Here is a 19,918-nt window from a genome sequence, read left to right on the forward strand (position 1 = left end):
AATTTCATAATAACACTAAAAAAAATCTTGGAAAAGAAACCCCACTTTTGAATACATCTTCCTAGGAATAAAAATCATCGATATCGTCATCAACATCAAGTTCGTTCAACAACGTCGTTTCTCGAGACAGAGAAAGGCCACGCCTAAGCCGGCTTTAGACCCTAGCAGGTTCGGATCCATAATTCAAATCCAATTCCAAGTCAGCGACTGGCGATCTTCTTCTTCTCGTGCATCGCCATTTCAAATCGGTATGATCTAATCCTACATATGGAACAAACCTGGCTATGATGACAAAAGGAGAAAAAACCCATCATGCTCTCGTCAATTCATCGAAGACGAAAGAAAATTCAGCGATTTGATAATTAGGGCTATCGGAATTAAGGAGTGTTTTGTTTGGACGCTGCTTCGGGAAGAAAATGAAATCAAGTTCTAAGCAGTAATGCTATCCTAGAATTTAGGTAAAATTAATATAAATTTTAATTTATTTTATTTGATAAATTAAATATAATTATGTAGTTAGATACGGTTATTTTCGGTATAATATAATCTACTTCTTTTGACATGTCATTAAAATGGCAATTTAAGAGAAAAAAAAATTGAAACGTTGGCTAAAGTGAAATTGGTATGTTTCAAGTGGTTTAGCTGTTTATATTTCTCTTTTTCTTTTTGGTTTTTATATAAAAATATAATATAATATAACAAAAAATAAACTAACAAAAATAGAAGGGTATAAGAGAAGGTACTTATATTTTTAAAATAAAATTAATTAAGATGAACCAAGCAGTGCATATTGAAAAGATCCCACACTAAATGTTGTAATTCCTAAAAATGAACCCCAACTTGTTCTTGCCATGTATCAAGATGTTTACTTGATTTGGTTTTTTGGTTTTTGCTTGAGCTTTGATGTTGCCCAAATTTTAGGACTATGGATGAAACTATAAGATCAACCAACTATAAAAGAGAGAGTTGGTGAGTCGTTCAATGCCCATTTATGGTTGATTTTGTTGAACTTCATTTAAATGGAAATGTATTTTTTTCCTTAAAAATTAAGTACAATTTTTTTCATGGAGTAATATATTTCTCTTACTCTCGATCGGGTGAAGAAACACATGCGTACATATGGTGGACTCGTTTTTCACGTGTATCTGATCTCACAAACTCCAATCTTCGAGGCATTTCGAAATTGATCAAAGCTTCGAGGCATTTCTAGTCATTAGCGATTTCATTTTCATAATGAGCAAAAATTCGAGACGTTTCTCGACGAAACATTTGAGAAAATATTGAATAAAAGTATACTCAACTTGAGTTCATATTTCAAAGGTGTCATAAATTGAATAAACATAATCTTCTAGGCAAAAATAACCTTGGAGAAAAAACTTCTGGAAGTCCTAAAATAATCCGAAACATGTTGAAAAACTGGAGACAAGTTGATAAATTTTATGTTATATATTTTGGTTGTTGAGAAATAGAAAATTTAATAAATATTTGTGAGAGAAGAAGTTTTTTGGGTCGAGCAAAATTTTGGTGAAAAGATATTTAGTTTTCTAATTAGACATGTTTATAATATAAAAGCTCAAATATTTACTATATTTTCTCATGTCTTCTAGATTTTCACCTTCTAATCTTCTTCAAAGACATGCATTGCTGTCAAGAAGATTGAGGTTATTGTATTACTTGTGTTACAAAATTTTAGCCTTCATAAATTAGTCACTTTAGCACGCTCGTTTAAATATGGCCATTTTAGCTATATTTACAAAAAGATGTAGTCTCAATCCAAGTAGAAATGAGAAAATATTAACAATACCAAACCGTATACCATAAGTTCATAAGTTTCGACATATACTTTACAAGCTTTGACGTATACAAAACTATTTAATTTCTCGAATAATATAAAAAGTTGCAACACTTCCTTGAGCTTATCTCTAAAATAAAATTGTATTCAATCATGTCACTTTGCATTATCGGAACTAATATCAATAATGTTCCTGCTCTACCTTTTTAACAGGGAAATAATTAAACAAATACTATCCAACGCTCTAGGATCAGTACGGCAACTTAATGTACTACATTGAATCTGAACAAGCTCATAAATATCATTTTCAATACAAGTGGGGGGTTTTACACGTCGGAGCAAGAGTGAGTGTAAAAATAAGCTATTCTATTAAACGTTAAAATAAAAAAAAAATAAAAAAAAATGCACACACACATTAATTAGCATTTAAGAGCTAATCTTGCACTCAAATAACTTTGATATTTAAGTAAAAGCCACGCTTGAAACAAAATCAACTGTCCCGGATTGGCTAAGGTTTCTTAGATGAATTAGAAAACTCACCAACTCCGTAAACCAAACACTAATTTCTCTTACCGGGCTAAGCTACACATAATCAAAATTATGATTACTATCATTTTTTTTCCTTCTTCTATATACAATCTTGAAGACGTGTAAAGGACACGTGTAAAACCACTAAGTTTGGTACCTCAACCTAACCTCCCAATTCAGACCGGTCCACTCTCTGGGCCTTCATCCGGGCCCAACAAGGAATGCCGGCAATTCGGACACGAAGAGTGAGAGAGAAGCCACGTGTCAATGCACCGGATGTGGAACCCATGGTTACACGGCTGAAGAACCCTGACCCTCTCGCCATCCTCGAACTCGCCGAGACAGATCGGACACTCCGTCGCCGGAATACTTCCGGCGCCGGAGCCGTACACCGCCACAGGAATCCGGCGGAGTCTGCTCTTCTTCAGCCCCGTCGTCGCCGCCGTACGCTCCGCCGAGTCGCCGCCGTCGCCGATTCGAAGCGCGCACCGCACGAGGGAGTTCAGACCCAACGCGCAGACCAGCGCGCAGAGAAGAGCTGCGAGTATGATCACCATGTTCGTGTCGAAGCTCGAGTCGCTCACGTACGACTCGCGCGTCCTGTTTGCCGTGACCCTCGGCGGCGCCGGGAAGACGATCTCGCCACCGAGGAATCGCCGGGGCGTCGTGTGAAAATATCTGATCGGAAGAGCCATGGAGGGGAAAAAAAATTTGGGTTGGGGCTTTCGTCGAACAGTTGGTGGGTGGTTCAGAACTAGTTTGTTATCTCAGGACTTTCTTTTCGGAATATGAGAAAGGTTAGTCCGTCGTGAAAAAACATCCAATCGTAGCCATGGAGAAGGGATAAAAAGGGAAAAAAGAAGTTGGTTGGGGACTTTCGTCGAACAGTTGGTGGGTTATTCAGTAGTTTGTTTTCGCAGGCTTTCTGAAGATCAATAAAGGTTCGTAGGTTTTTTAGTTACAGTAATGTTGTGGAGATTCCAGCTAGAAAGCGACCTTCAAAATCGCATCTTTTTTTTTCTTCTTCTTCTTCTTCTTCTTTTTCTACTCAACTTTCTTGTATTGGATAAAGTTTAGTAACTTGTGTTTGGTTTCGTTGGTTTTCAGGGAATCCTGGACCGGTTTTGATACTCGGAGAATGGTCCAATTTTTTGGAAGATAAGATCTTTATTTATTTAATCGTGATTTGTTTTTATCTCGGTGGGGGATTTGGAATGGAAATACGGGTAAGTCTGAAATTTTGTTTTCGGGTTTGTGGTAAATTTCATTCAAGCTGCTGCTTCTCCAAAAATGCTTGCGTGGGAGGAGATAGATATTGTTAGGAAGACCATGACATGTTGATGACACTTGTAGTGTAAGAATATGGAGATTCATTCACAGGCCTACGTATGATTATGTATTTTATGTGTGTGAGTGGTGGTTACATTGTTTATTTTAGATTAGTTTTTTTTTTTTTTTTTTTTTTTTTTTTTTTTTTTTTTTTTTTTTGCTAGAATGTATATTAGATTAGGTGGTTTTTGTAAATAACTTTTAGTTTTAACCGATTTGTTTTAAACAATTTTATTCTAATTTTTTTATTCAAATATTTGTTACAACTAACCAATCATTTACTTCTTTTTAATGATTTAGCTCAAGTTTCATTTTATTAGGAAAATAATCTATCAGACTGAAATTAATTAAATTAATTGTTCAACTAATTTAATTAATTTAATTAACTTCAACTTATTGGGACTATTTCCATAATGAAATGAAACTTGAGTTATTTTTTTTTTTAAATGATAGTAAGTTATTAGGCTACTGAGTTAATTGTCCATTCTTTATTTTAATCGATTAATTAAGTATAAATTTTAATCGGCCAAACTTAAATAATAATAAAAATATTATTTCATGCACTTTATAAAATATATAAAGAAAAGATCACCTAATTTTATTCGATTTTTTTTAATGGAGCTGATAATTTTTTTCTTTTTATTAACCAATGTTAACCTTATTTGTACATTCACCGGTTATACATAAAATGAAGAAATTTATATGAAGGTATATTAAACTTATTATTTACTAAATAATTAACATTATGTTAATTTTAATTAATTAACTACTTCTATTAATTGTAATTAAATTGATAATTTTCTCCAAACAACTCAATTAATAAAAATTATTTGGACAAAATTGTAAACTTAATCGTAGATAAATTTAATGATTTGTTAATTATAATTGATTAAATGTTAGCCATTAGCCAATTTCTATATGATTATATAACTATAGAACTTTAAAATGAAATCAACAAATAAAAATAAAAACATAGGCACAAATAGATAATACCTTTTTAAGAATCATGTATTTATTACATATTATTGGTGAATACACATTTGTTAAGTGTTTAAGAACGAAAAAACATATACACTAAATATTATTATAACTATCTTTTTCTAAAAATAGTATATTATTATAAGAGAATCGTTAACAACTAAACCACTTAAAACATATTAATTTTATTATAACCAACGTTTAGTTAATAATTGATAATTAGCCAAATTGATGATGTGGCGAGTGAAACCACTTATTTTGTACCGAATATACCCTTATTAGTTAATTAATAAAATTGATTTTCGTATTAAAAAAATATCATTATTCTTTAAATTCCTTAATTATAGAATCTGGATTTTATGATTTCAAAATAAACTTTAAAAAAAAAAAAAACCGTTATACAAAGGACACGTTTCATTTTTATGTTTTTCTTCAAATTTTCGCAGTAATAATTAGTAATATATAACAGTTAATAATCAATAATAATCGTTAATAACGTACTGGTCTCAAGATTATATGTTCTTCACAGTAAATAATCGTTAATTTTTGTTAATAAGCGTTTGTTTATCTCTTTTCGTCAATATTTTTATGATTTTGTTCAGAATTAATTATTGTTAATTATCATTGATATGTGGCTTTTATCTTCTCCAAGAAATTTTTTCTGCGATTTTAATGTGTTGAATGGCTTATATGTTTTGGTTTTCTTTTTTAAATTGTGTAATTGGTTACGTGTACCATTAAATATGCCTTATTAATCGCATCATTAATTTTTTTATCTTTATTTTCGTTTTTTCATTATGAATTAATGCGCTGGACGAAATTTAAATTAAAGGGTAATTCAGTCTATATCTGATAGAAAATAATGTTGTGTGGCTAATAAATAATAATTATCTAAACGGTGGCTATTTTGCAATTTCAAGTTTGAAAATAGCCATAAATCTACACTGCCCTTATTATAATTGTCAATTTTGAAACATACAAGCTCTTGGTAAAATTAATATCAAACATCAAAGCCATCCAAAATAAACATGTATAGGTATCAATTTGTATTAGATTTTTTATGCGAGCAGCTACATATAAGCCCATATTTTCTCTTAAGTTAGATTTTTTGTTGGAAATTGCATTATTACACAATGATTTTTATATGTATATAATTTTTTTCTATGAGTACCAGTATAGAAATCATATACATAGATGTTATATGATTATTAGGATATCTAATAAACATTATTATATTATTATTTACTTTTTTACACTCGCAACAAAACGTAAGTTTAATATCTAATATATACATTTAAAAAAATATACTTAATTTCCATTACAATTTTTATGTGTGATATAAAGCATGGCTTTAAAATCTTTATATGCCACTTGCGGCGTGGTGACTACGTGGAGGAGCTCGCATTGTAGATTTCTATATATTCGAGTTTTTTTCGTTCTATTTTTTGTTTTTTAAGAGTTTTTTGTTCATTCTATGTCTTCTTTGTCACTATCTTTGTTGTTTGTCATGGCTACACTGCTGTTGTTCATGTCGGGAAGATCAGCTCTTCACTCTCTATATATTATTGTTTGGTGTGTTGTGGCAAAATACCCCAAGGATAAGGATCTCCCGTACAAATCAATCTTTTGGGGATTTTCATATTTATCATGATGTTTTTCTCCCTTATGTGCTTTTCCCAGTGGTCTTGCTCATGTCCTGAAGATGTTTTAGTCATCTTTCAGATTTTTAGTTAGAGTTTTCCAGTTGGTCTTTTGGCGATGTAGGCACTCGAATTTCTATCTCCACGATTGGTGGTCCTTGATTGTTTGACTTCATTCATTAACCTCACAAAACATAGTGAAAGAGTCATTGAGTTCCTCAAAGATTAATGTGGTCAATCTTCAAATCATCGGAAGTTCACATATGATGTGTAATCATCAAAATTTAGTCTTGAATAATTTTGTCTTGTTTGTCTGTGTATTTTTTAGTATTATGCCACATTTTTCTAATGGAGAGCATCGAGCTACTATTATATAACTTGGTGTGGATAACTAAGACAAGATCTAAGAGTCCCACATGGATAACAACAATAGAGATTGAAAGTCCAAATTGCTAAATAAAGTAAATGTCATTAATTTAGCCCTTTAAAGACTATGATTTAGAAACTTTTGGTATAATTAATGTTTAAACATTGGAGTTCTTCGATTATCCCAATACCTCAAACTTTGTGACGAGTTGTTATAAGATTTCTTATCTCGATCTTTAAGCACTTTCTGCTTAAAAATATTGAAACTATAATTTTTGGATTGAAAAAATTAAAGTTTTTTCATTTTATCATTTTGTTTTTTAATTCTAAGAATATCTCATTTATTGTTTTTCTTTTGTTTAAACTTGCTTCAAGTGTGATAATTATAGTAGGTATCTTATTTTTAAAATACAATATATCAATTTTCATTCTTTTTCTAATAATATATTTTTCTATCATAACAACATCTTAGTTTCCAATTTTTTTTTCTCTTATTAATCACTGTTTTAAATAATTTTACCATATTCAAACTAAAAAAAATTGTGATTTGAAATTAATAAGATAAAAAAGGCCAAAAGACAAAAAAAAATGACTTTCATGTTAATTATTTTTATTTTTATTTTTTTGGGATTATTGAAAGAAAAAAAAAAATTAGGCCCCTTTTTTTTCTTCGCCCAGGACCTCCGATTTAGTTGAGACGGCTCTGGTGTGTACTACTAACATTCTCATCTTGGTCTCTATTATTCCAAAATTTAAGTAACCGGACACTAATTTATTTTTGGTAGTTACTCAATATTGTCATCGATTGTGATTGAACCCACGACTTCCACTTTAAAAATGATGTGGAATTACCACTAAATCAAGTTACGTACTATACATATGTATATATAAATATATATTTCAATTTGTAAAACTTATCTAATATATGCGGCTCTTGATTGTTATTGTTTGTAGTTTTAAACTTATTTAATTGCTCCGAAGTTTCACTTAACTAATCTGGCAGTATTATTAGTAAGAAGCTAATTAAAGGAAAAATTGTACAAAATAATTGTTTGAAACTTATTGATTAGTAAAATAACCAAAGTTTCAACTTTTCAGCAAAATAGCCAAATTTACGTTTAAATTTTTTTTGACAGCCAAGATTAAAATTTTTGACGATTATTAGAAGTAATTTATCACTTTCAAAAAAATTAATCTTGGTTTAAAAAAAATGAAACCAGATTACTGCACATTTTGATTATTTCACTAAATTAAGACAAATTTTGACTATTTTACAATTTCATAACTTTAAATTAGCTATTTAACTGCATCACCCCTAATTAAACACCTAATGGGAAGCAGAGTTGGTAAACAAAATCATGTGCTTGAATGAAACTAAAAATATCATAGGAGTATATACGTACGTGTCAAAAATTAATGATAAATGCTTTACGCATATTTTTGCAACTAATATGATACAAATCAATCTTTGACTACCTAATCATGTTTTAAATTGATACTTCAAATCCATTAACATGGGTAACTATCTTACCCCAAATCCTCTGATCTATACAACTGTGCAGACAAATAATTATATACAGCGTGGAATATAAACCAATCCCATTTTATTTTTGTGGATTTCTTATAAAGATAGTGGATATTTTTGTGTCACTTTTCGGTTCGAACAAACATTGCTTTTGACATCACAAAGGAAGATATTTATGACTTTTGATAACAACGTAGAGCAAGATTATAATTTAACAAATAATTAGATAATTAGCCATATTTATACTTTTACATTGTTATATAATCACTTTTTTCGTAAATACTAGATAAATGTGCCACAAACATAACGTTACATTCTTGATTTTCTCTTTTATTGAAATAAAATGATGAAATATTTACGCGTGTAAATACATGAACATAGTCATTTACCTAATATTTATAAAAAAAATAAATTGGCTATATATAATGTGAAAGTGTAAATATAACTATATACATAATGAATCATAATTTAAATCCTCGAGACATTACTATCGTCACCACTTAAAGATATTTCACTACTTTTTGCTATTTCATTGCTTTTTGATTCTTTGTTGCCCACAAGGATACTCATTATCACTTTGGTTGATATAAAAATTTGGATAAAAAGGCAGAGAATCATATAGATAGATATTGAATCTTATTTGTTATAGAACACTTTTCCACCTAGGCGCTTATATTTTACATACCATTTAATCATGAATTAATGACATTTTTGTCCTCTAAACTATGACGACTCTAACAATCGTCTTTCAAAATTTTAAAAGCTGCCTTTTCACCCCTTCAATTTAGACCTCAAAATTTTTTTATTCCACCTTTTAATATTTTCATCAAAATAGACCGAAAATAGTCACGTGCCCATCACGTGTTGAGGGAAGTGATGTGAATTATTAAAATGCCATTATATTTCATCTACTAATCAAATTTATATTTATTTTCATTAAAAATAACAAAAACAACATCTCTCCCTCTCCTAATCCTTTTTTTCGACTTTACCTGGACACAGAAAAAAAAAAGTTGTTTGAACATTAATTGAACTTTAACAAAGAAAACACCATTTTTTTTTTCTAGAATAAACAAAACCACCCTAACACTAGCGCCGGAGAAGGATGAATCGTTCACCACCGGCAAGTGATCATGAAAAGGTAGGAGAAGGACCGAAGCCCATTGGATGCGAAGCACCTCGAAAGCGATTCTCCAGTTTGATTTTGTGATAAATTAGGGCTTTCTCTTTTTGTTTCTTCTCCGCCGCAGAGTGAGGCCTCATCCTCTCTCTCTCTCTTCTCCAATCGAGCTCGGTAAGCTCGACTCCGAACTCATGATCGATGGGTGATTTTGTTGCTGGATTTGTTCATCTACATTCTGCATTATTTTGTTCAGAATTTGGGTCTCCCTTTTGTTTGTCTGGTGTATATGGGTACAGACCTCGGGCAAGAGAAAGGTTTCTCCGACGAGAACGATCCACCGCCCATGAGACCCCCCAAATCTCAAGTTAAGGAACATGGACAAAAAAACAGAGGAACGATAATCATGTGAACACGTTCCGAAAAACCATCTTTACGATTCTTTATCTTGGTAAAAACTTATAAAAGACAAACTATGGCCAACTAAAATTACAATGGGAATGAAACAGCCAATTTTTTTATTTCTCGTGTTTTAGTCTGATATGTTACGAGAGAATAATGCCCCATTTGCCACCAATTTCATAACATTTGGAGAAATTGCCTAATTTACCACCAATTTCATAACATTTTTCCACTTTCCACCAAAATGCTATTTTTTTCCCAAAATGTCACCATCTATGTCAACAATGTTGACATCTATGTTTGCCCTTCACTATTAGATGTCAACATTGTTGACATAGAGGTGGCATTTTGGGAAAAATTAGGCTTTTGGTGGAAAGTGGAAAAATGTTATGTACTTGGTGGTAAATTAGGCAATTTCTCTAACATTTTCCCACTTTTCACCAAAAGACTAATTTGTCCCAAAATGTCATCATCTATGTCAACAATGTTGACATCTATTTTTGCTATTCACTATGAGATGTCAACATTGTTGACATATCGGTGGCATTTTGGACAAAATTAGTTTTTTGATGGAAAATGAAAAAATGTTATAAAATTGGTGGCAAATTGAGCAATTTCTCTTACTATATACCCGAAAATTTTAATCGTATCTTCGTTCTCACCATTAAAAGGTAATAATTTAGCGCAGAAGATGTATTAGGGTGTCTATTTTTATCTTTATACAGATAATATATATATATATATATATATATATATATATATATATCTATAACATAGATAATAAACACAAACTCCCCTTTCAACTTTCATCCACAGACCGCCACGTGGCGTCGCCAGGCGGCGACACGTGGCGGGGGTTTTTTTTTTTTTTTTTTTTGCCTTTGTGCGTTTCCAGTTTTTTTTTCTTTTTTCTTTTTTCTTATTTCTTTTTTCTTTGCCTTTCTTTTTTTGTTTTTGTTTTTGTTTTTGTTTTTTTAATATTTTGTAAATTTTTTTATATTTATATTGGTTTTTTTTCTCCCTCTTTCATCAATATATTTTGTATAATTTTTTTTATGTATTTTATAATCAAAATTACTGATACTATCAATAACATACATTATTTTGACTGTATGTTAGTTTTATATTTTCTTTATTAAATTCTATTTCTTTTTCTCTTTGATATTTATTTCCCTCTTCACCTTATATGCGTCTCCATATTTCATTGGAAAGCGAACGCATGTCTTATTTACCAATGGAAGCCTAATCGATGTGCAAAATAAATTTTTTACATTTTCTTATTCGTTCATTATTTTTAAGGGTTTTTCTTAATTATACTATATCGTTTTTTTTTTAGTTTTTTTTCAATCTCTTTTGTAAATCTTTTTTTTATGTATACTATTTTTTTTCTCCATCTCTCGTCAATATATTTTGCATAATTTTTTTTATGTATTTTATAATCATAATTACTGATACTATATTATACTATATCAATAACATACATTATTTTGACTGTATGTTAGTTTTATATTTTCTTTATTAAATTCTATATTTTTTCCTCTTTGATATTTATTTCTCTTCACCTTATATGTGTCTCCATATTTCATTGAAAAGCGAACGCATGTCTTATTTACCCAAGAAAATCTAATCGATGTACAAAATAAATTTTTTACATTTTATTATTCTTTCATGATTTTTAAGGGTTTTTTCTTAATTATACTATATCTTCTTTTTTTTTAGTTTTTTTAATCTATTTTGTAAATATTTTTTTAATGTATATTATTTTTTTTTCTCTCTCTCATCAATATCTTTTTTATAATTTTTTTATGTATTTTATAATCATAATTACTGATACTATATTATACTATATCAATAATATACATTATTTTGAGGGTATGTTAGTTTTATATTTCCTTTATCAAATTATCTTTCTTTTTATCCTTGATATTTATGTACTTTCACCTTATATGTGTTTCTATATTTCATTAGAAAGTGAACGCAAGTCTTATTTACATGTGAAAGTCTAATCAATGTACAAAATAAATTTTTTACATTTTATTATTCGTTCATGATTTTTTTTAGTTTTTTCTTAATCGTCGATTTCTTTGATGCCCATTGTTTACGATTCTTGATAGCACAAATTAACCTCTACAAATTTTACTTGCTATTATCATTTATAATATGCTAAAATCATTCGCGCGTAGCGCGAAGATAAAACTAGTATATATATATATATATATATATATATATATATATATATATATGACAATAAATCTACGTACTAAACTACTAGACAAAAGGGACTTGTTGTTTCACAGGGTGCTGGTGTTTAATGAAACATCCTCTTACCTTTCCAAAAAAAAAAAAAAAAACACTAGACAAAAGGTTATTAACGATGTTAAAAAAATAACGTTAAAATTTGTTAAAAACGTTTTACAAACATTGTCATATCGAGTGACGTTAAAAGTGTTTAGTGACAGTTTCCATTAAATTTATGTTAAAATGCTCCATCAATCTCACACACACACACACACACACACACACACACATATATATACATTCTAAATTTTTACTAAGTAATTCATAATTGGACATAAATATTATCAATGGTGAAGATTTGGATACATAAATATCGCCAATTTTTTTTTCCAATATTTTTTCACTATTTTATGACGATATCATCATACAAATATATAAATTTATGATGATATCAGTGATAAAAAGTGTCAACACCAATATTCGGTGATTTTTATCCAATTTTTTTTTATATTAGTGATGTTTGTGTCTAATTTGAAAATACTATATTTAAATTGATAGGATAAGTACAAATATATGTAGTTGATACTTGATACACGATTGGGGATAGCTGGGTTGTGTTGAGAAAATAAGCATGTTATTCGAATTTCGACTATATGACACGTTATTTGTCATGTATTAGTAAATATTAATAGTCGCAAGAGCTCATACTCATAATAAGTAAAGATAAGTGGGAGGAATTAAATTTTATGGCTATTTTTATATTAGCAATAATATTATCGAAATTTATCTTTAAGACTGAGAACTTAAGTGATAAATTTGAAAATGATTTCTAATACTTTAAATTTATTTATTCAAAAGATTTGAAAATTACTGAGATATAATCTTATTAATGACTTATTTATTGTTAGTGCTGATTTTGGATCAACATTTAGAACCGTACATGGTTCAACTTAAGGCCGAACTTTAGCATCGCATATATGAGTAAAAAAATGGTAGAATCTTTGAATTTGTTGTCTTATTCTCGTTAGAAGCATATTTCCGCTTTCTTGACCATAGAAAAATAAAGGAAACATGAAGTATAGGAACACGAAGGGATTTTTTTTTAGACTTAACATTAATCTAATTGCTATTCCGAGGTGAGAGGTCTAAGCTCGTTTACGAATTTTTAGAGAGATAAATTAAGGTACATCACAGCCTTCATTGTCGATACGATTGAGAAACTTGATTTCCGAGAGGATCCTTGGAACTGCAACGATCCAAGCCCTGGATTATGAAACAAAACCGACTTCTTTCGGTAATCTATGATTGAATGGTGCGTGCTTAACCAATCCATTCCGAGGATTATGTCATAGTCCACCATTTTCAATTCAATCAAATCTGTTGTCATTATCCAATCCTGAATTCGGATAGGCACATCTCTATACCAGTATAACGACTGGTATTTTTCCTCCAGAAGACGTAGCTTTAACAAACGGGTACGCGAATTCCTTTTGATGCTCACCTAACTGATCAGACTTTCTAGATGCGATGAATGAATGTGTGGCTCCTGAATCTATCAACGCATATGCAGAGAAGGAGTCCATGAAAATTTGACATGTGACAACGGTGGACGATCCTGCTCGAACTTCATCTTCACGGATGGAGAAGACTCTTGCATTGGCCTTCACGGTGAAGAACAAGGAAGAGGTTGAGAGTCAAAGGATGACCCGCAATGCAAATGACACATAATATTAAAAAAAAATAATTCAAACTTGTGTGGAGTGAGGTACTTATAAGAGTCACATAGGCTCGAGGGGCTTGATGAGTATTGGAGATAGTTGGGCCAATGATACAAGAAGAGGGAAGTCCTCGACAATGGGACAGTCGAAGACTCTTGATTGTGATTCCGTGGTGGAGCGGACGAAGATGGCTTGGCTGACTACTCGAGTCGTGACAGAGGATGGCTTGGCCGTGGGCTTGGGCTGGAGGACAATGTGGTCGAGGACTTGAGCTAATGTACTCGAGGATAATTTGGCAAAGGACTCGTGTCTTGACTCTTGACCAAGGATGATGTGTCCAAGGACTCGAGGCAAGGTGGTTGAGGATAGTTTGGCCACGGGCTCGGGTCGTGCACATGACTCGGGCCAAGGTGGTAGAGGATGATTTTGCTGAGGACTCGGGTCATGGCCGAAGATGGCTTGGCCGAAGTCTTGGGCCAAGGGGGTCGATGATTGCTTGGCCAATATTAAAATGCACACTCAAATGTGAATTAATTAAAGATTGATATCCTTTATTCTCCGTATATGACCTTTATATAGGTTGATTACAAAGTTTATACACGTAATAGGAAAAGCATGAAAATTGGTAACTACTACTATAAAACCTTTAACTAATAAAGACTCCAAAAATATCTCAATAGATATTGCGTACATATCTCGAAATGTATCAGAACTAATATATACTGAATACAATAAATGATAATTAAAACCTATAATTTTGCTAACTAATGTGGACGTGTGAACCTATAATTTTGCTAAGTGAGTGTGGACATGTGAATACGTCCAACAACCAAGGTCTCGGAACAAGGTGGTCGAGGATCCAAGTCATCATGATTAAGTACTTGGCGCCGATGCTTGAAGCGTGTGGACGAGGACTTGAGGCAGGCATGGCTGAGGACAGTGGCGGACCCAGAATTCAAAAGGTGGGGGGCCAAAAAAAAATTTAAGGTAAAAAAAATTTAAAATTTTTTGTCCAAATTTTTGGGCTGGAGAGGGGGCTCAAGCACCCCAAAGGGTACACCTGGGTCCGCCACTGGCTGCGAATCCGGATATTTTGGTCGATAACTTGAGCCAAGTACCTTGCAATCTGATGTATTGTTTGTAGAGAAATTACCCCATTTGTCACCAATTTCATAACATTTTCCCTCTTTCCACCAAAAGACTAATTTTTCCCAAAATGCCACCGAGATGTCAACATTGTTGACATTTATGTCAACAATGTTGACATCTCATAGTGAAAGACAAAAATAAATGTCAACATTGTTGATATAGATGGTGGTATTTTGGGAAAAATTAGTCTTTTGGTAGAAAGTGGGAAAATGTTATGAAATTAGTAGCAAATGGAGCAATTTCTCTTGTTTGTAGGATATTTGCTGAGTCTTAATACAAGCATGCGTTTGAGTTGGTGATTTTATTTTAGGGCATTGATCTGTTATTTAGATAGGAGTCATTTTTCAACAAGGAAAAAAGGACGCTATAACAATTACTAATGTATATAAGAGCTTCATTAATAATATTAAAATAAAATCATTATTTAAACCAAACACATTATGAAAGCTAGCCACGTTTCGAAGCGATGGGGTATATATATGCGTGACGTGAGTGTGACCGACTAACATAAAGTTTACCATATAGATGATGTGTCCAACGACGTGTCGTTTCCGATCGACCCTACAGAAGAAGATGTAGGTTTATGTCTTTATCCTTATTTATATAACGTGTCACGTTTTTGTAGCTTCAGATTATTTTTCTATATTGGCAGAGATTGATTTTAAATGTTGGTATTGGAAAAGTATTTAAAGCGTGATGTATGGGATTTGTATTACCGTTTAGTGATCGCGTAGTGAATATAGATTGGTTAGGAAAGGATAGAACGTGAAGCTGTTGGTAGTTGAAAACTAATATTACCTTTTATTTTTTTGTTGAACTAATTGCCTAATAAATGGCTAATATTATAAAATTGAAAATTTTTCTTAAACTTTTGTTGTCAGATGTGCATAGGAGACATTATTATTCTTACCTATTTATTTATCAATATATTTCTTCTTAATTTACTTAACTAGTGACATATTCTCTTCAGAATTGTTTTCTAATTGCGGGTTTATTGGCTCTCTAGCAGATAGTATATAAATCACTCATCAAGTGTCGTTGATGTTTTTTCTTCTTAGGAAAAATAAAGGTTAATGTTTATCTCACATTACAATTGAATCTCCACTTGAAAAAATTAAAATTGTGTGCAATTATATTTTCTATCGCATGTGTCTAAAATATTCGAGATGACACCACAATTTCAAGTCGATCGTGTTCGACCGATGTTTTTATCTATATAATTTTCAACAAATTATGTATCTTAATTCTGAGGGTAACTAATAAAATGTGAAGGTGGGTGCTTTTTGAAAAATAAAAACACATCTTAAACAAACAAAAATGGTCAAGAATTGCTACAAAACCCACAAAAAATGATAAATGAGCGTCCCCCAAATTCCGGAGAAGAAAAGTCGCCTCAAGTGCTCGTCGAATAATGTCCGGCAAGTATTTGTAGTCCAGCAAAAATATGCGAAACTACGTTGACATATATATTTTTCGTACACCTCAGATGCAAATGTACGTTTTTTTATTTTTTTTTTATTTTTATCGGCTACATTGACATTTTCAAAAAATTATTTCGACAATCTTCATTACTCGCGACTCGTGACTTATTAGAAGATGATTTGCTATTTAGATTTGGACATCTTTGATTTGTGATTTTTAGTTATTTTTTAATTAGGACACAATGCATTATAATTTAAGTTCTGTCTTCGCATGTATAATAATTTTAATATATGAGAAAGTAAGCCAAAATCCTGGTTAATATTAATAAAACTTCATTATTGATCTTGATATTTAATATTTTAATAAAACTTCATTATTGATCTTGATATTTAATATTCTTTAATTAATGGTATATATATATATATATATATATATATATAATTCATTATATATATATCTACACACACACACACACAATGAATGACATATCAGAAAAGTTCACCAAGAGGGGCAAATTTTAAAAAAAAAATTCAAGGGGAGCTTATTTAAAAAAAAAAAATTAAGTGGAGCTAATTTGTAAGCTTTTAGGTTAATTGTTTTAAAAACAAAATTAAAATGGACAAAAAATATAAAAAAATAAAAATAAAAATGAGGGGGGTCACGTGACCTCCCGAGCCCCATGTAAATTCGTGGGACGTAGTTTGGTTGGACCGTCGGAGTGGACAACGAAATAGGAGGTAAGGAAAAGACGAACCTAGCTGACGAAGAAGTGAAGACGGATGATAACCAACCATTCTATTTTTCGTTCTGATAGGTAATGATAAAATAAAGAGGGAGACGAAGGGCTGTGATGTTACGAGACAATGCGTGTAAAACAATACCAATTAGGTAGACGCAATTGTTGAGAAAAAAAATAGATAGACGTAAGAAAACTATGACGTGGCGTGATGTAATAAGTTAAAAAAAAATAGTGAACAACCTATGAATAGTGTTTTTGTTATTTAGACTTATTATATTATATATATATATATATATATATATATATATATATATACATATATTTATTTGTGGTGAAGATATTTTGAAAGGTCTCTATAATCTTTATGAATATTTTTTTGTTGGTATCACTACTACAAAATGGGCTGTCCGCGTTGCCCCTATATAAAGCTGAAAATTCGGTCAAAAAAAAAAATTTGTATTTAAATTTTAATCGAAATTAATCGGTTAAAATTAACCGTACGGTTAATTTTAATTGAATTTTCGGTTAAAATTAACCGTACGGTTAATTTTAACCGAATAAAAAACAATTAACCGAGGTTAATTGAAAATAATAATAGTTGTTTATTAATAAAATATTCATTCCATTGTGTATTCCTTTGGTTTGTCATTGGCTTGTAGCTGTCAGCGTGTCACTGTGAACCTATGACTTCTAGGTACAAATAATAGTATTAAATAAGATACGGTCAATTCGGTTAATTGCAATTAATTGGTCTGAATTTATGTTCGGTTAACAATTAATTTTAACCGAAAATTTCGGTTATCAATTAATCACGGTTAATTAAATTTTCAGCTTTACCCCTATAGCGTCACTATGATTTTTTAGAGACGCCCAATCTGTTTTTTGCGTCAAAATGTGACGCGGCATGACAAAAATGGGCCATGTGTAAAAATTCGGACGTCGCTTTGTGAAAAAACAACGCGGGGTTGGCGGGTTTTAATTGAGGGTCATTCTCTATAAAAGCGACGCTCTAGATTTCCTGCGGGCAAACGAGGAGCCTCCACGTGGTGGGGCATCGCTCAGTCAGCAAGCGATGCAATAGACCTAGTGCGTCGCTTGTTGACCGAAAGACGTCCTGCCACGTGACGGATCCTCATTTGTCCACGAGCTTTTAAATCGAACAACGCCCAGTTTCAAATATAAAACCAACACTTAGAATTAAATCGCGTCGATACTGCTCTCTCCTTCTTCTTCACCGATTTTTGCCATTCCGTCGATCTTTGAAGCTTTCGTCGGTCCTCCCCATTCCGTCCACCGCTTCCGTCGCCGTCGGTCCACGCGTCCAAATGTAATCTCGGTGCTTATATATATATATATATTTAAGTTTTGTGTTTTTTCTTCCCAAATTCGAAATTTTGATTTTTTTAATGGGTTTTTTCGCCCTATTCTTAGTTTCCACCACCGCACCTCTAATTCTCGCCGTGCCGCTGGTATTCTTCGGCTTCACCGCTGGCCACTCAAGAGGTTCGAGTTTTTAATTTTTTTCCCCTTTGTCTTTAGTATTTTATTCGGTTTAATTTTTTATTTTTATTTTTGCTTTCAAGATTTGCAGCTGTATTGAGTTCTTTGACAGCCTCGGGCCACTCCGACGGTGTCTCTGTGCTTACGGCCAAACCTCTCATCCCGGTGAGTTTTTCTCTATTATATTTTTATTGTATTTTCGAACGTCATTTGATATTTGAACGACTCTTTAAGTATAAAATATTGTTTTTATTTATTGTGTTGTCGTTTTGGGTGTCGTTTGATTTTTGAGTAATGCTATTATTGTAAATATTGTTGTTTTCTCATTTAGTGATAACTTTATGTTTGAAATTAGAATCGTGGTTGAATATGTGATAATATGTTAATGTTGAATTTGAAATTAGAAGTAGTGTTTGGAATTGTGGTTGAATATGTAATATTAGGCTAATGTTGAATTTGAAATTAGAAATAGTGTGTATATGACGGTAGTTGTGAAAAACGAAATTAAACACGTCAACGAATTCGAGTACTTCCTACTAAGAACGAATCACGAGATTGAGATCCCGGATTCATAACAATTTAGTATCACAGCCACTCGTGATGACGACCCCAACAAAGTAGCAATCTACGGAGATTAAGGAGCTAGTAACGATGATGGTGGGATTCAAGTGCCAAATAGAAGAGATGCGAGTGCATATGAAGGAGTTGAAATGCGCGAAAAGCTCGAAGTAGGAGGCACGCGAGTATGCGATTGGCGACGAGAAACACGTTCGTGTGACCACCAATCACTAGAGAGATCCTAGTAGAGGACCAGGCGATCGAGAGCACAACGAGAGGGGAAAAAACATCGTCAACAATCAAAGAACCGGAAGAGCTCGGGGTGACGGGATGCAACCACAAAAGAGTGGTGACAGGAGGGCGAGCGATTCCCAGAGACGCGAACTTGGTGGAATCAGCAGAAGAGGCAGAATGACGAGCGGAGGTTTGGGGTGGAACGACCAATTCTGATCGCGACGGGTGCAAATATACATTTTAAAATAAAAATTATCGGCCATTGACATTTAAAGAAAAATATTTCGACAATATTCATTACATTTATGTGACTTGTTAGAAGATGATTTGTTATTTAGATTTGGACATCTTTGATTTGTGATTTTGAGTTCTTTTTAATTACCAAACGTTGATTATTTAGGAATGTCAAACGTTTAAATTGGCTATTTTCTTAATTTTTGATTTTTTTAAATCGAAAATTCGAATTTTAATATGAAAAATGGCCAAAACAGTATCAAACAAATCCAATTTCAGGGCAAAATTTAATCCCCAAATTTTTAAGTTAGAAAATTAGTTTGATTTATGCCAAAAAAAAAAATGTCTTATGACATATTTGTTAATTTTCTGAATAATGATTTTAATCAAATGAAGTGTTTCTTATTGGGACCGTAGATGAAAATACAAATGGCGGGAGTAAGAAA

At 31.8% G+C, this 19,918-nt stretch overlaps 1 protein-coding gene across 1 annotated transcript; it reads right to left on the reverse strand.

The window, feature by feature from the left end:
- Positions 1–2,046: 2,046 nt before the first annotated feature.
- Positions 2,047–3,235, reverse strand: LOC149405278 (RING-H2 finger protein ATL74-like). Its single transcript, XM_089601205.1, has one exon. The coding sequence runs from the start codon at positions 3,013–3,015 to the stop codon at positions 2,497–2,499; it is 519 nt and encodes a 172-aa protein (XP_089457331.1). The 5' UTR covers positions 3,016–3,235; the 3' UTR covers positions 2,047–2,496.
- Between the last annotated feature and the right edge of the window lie 16,683 nt (positions 3,236–19,918).

The sequence above is a fragment of the Urtica dioica genome, chromosome 2, assembly GCF_054948205.1.
Source record: "Urtica dioica subsp. dioica isolate 48M chromosome 2, U.dioica_male_clone48M_v1_H2, whole genome shotgun sequence".
Lineage (NCBI taxonomy): Eukaryota > Viridiplantae > Streptophyta > Magnoliopsida > Rosales > Urticaceae > Urtica > Urtica dioica.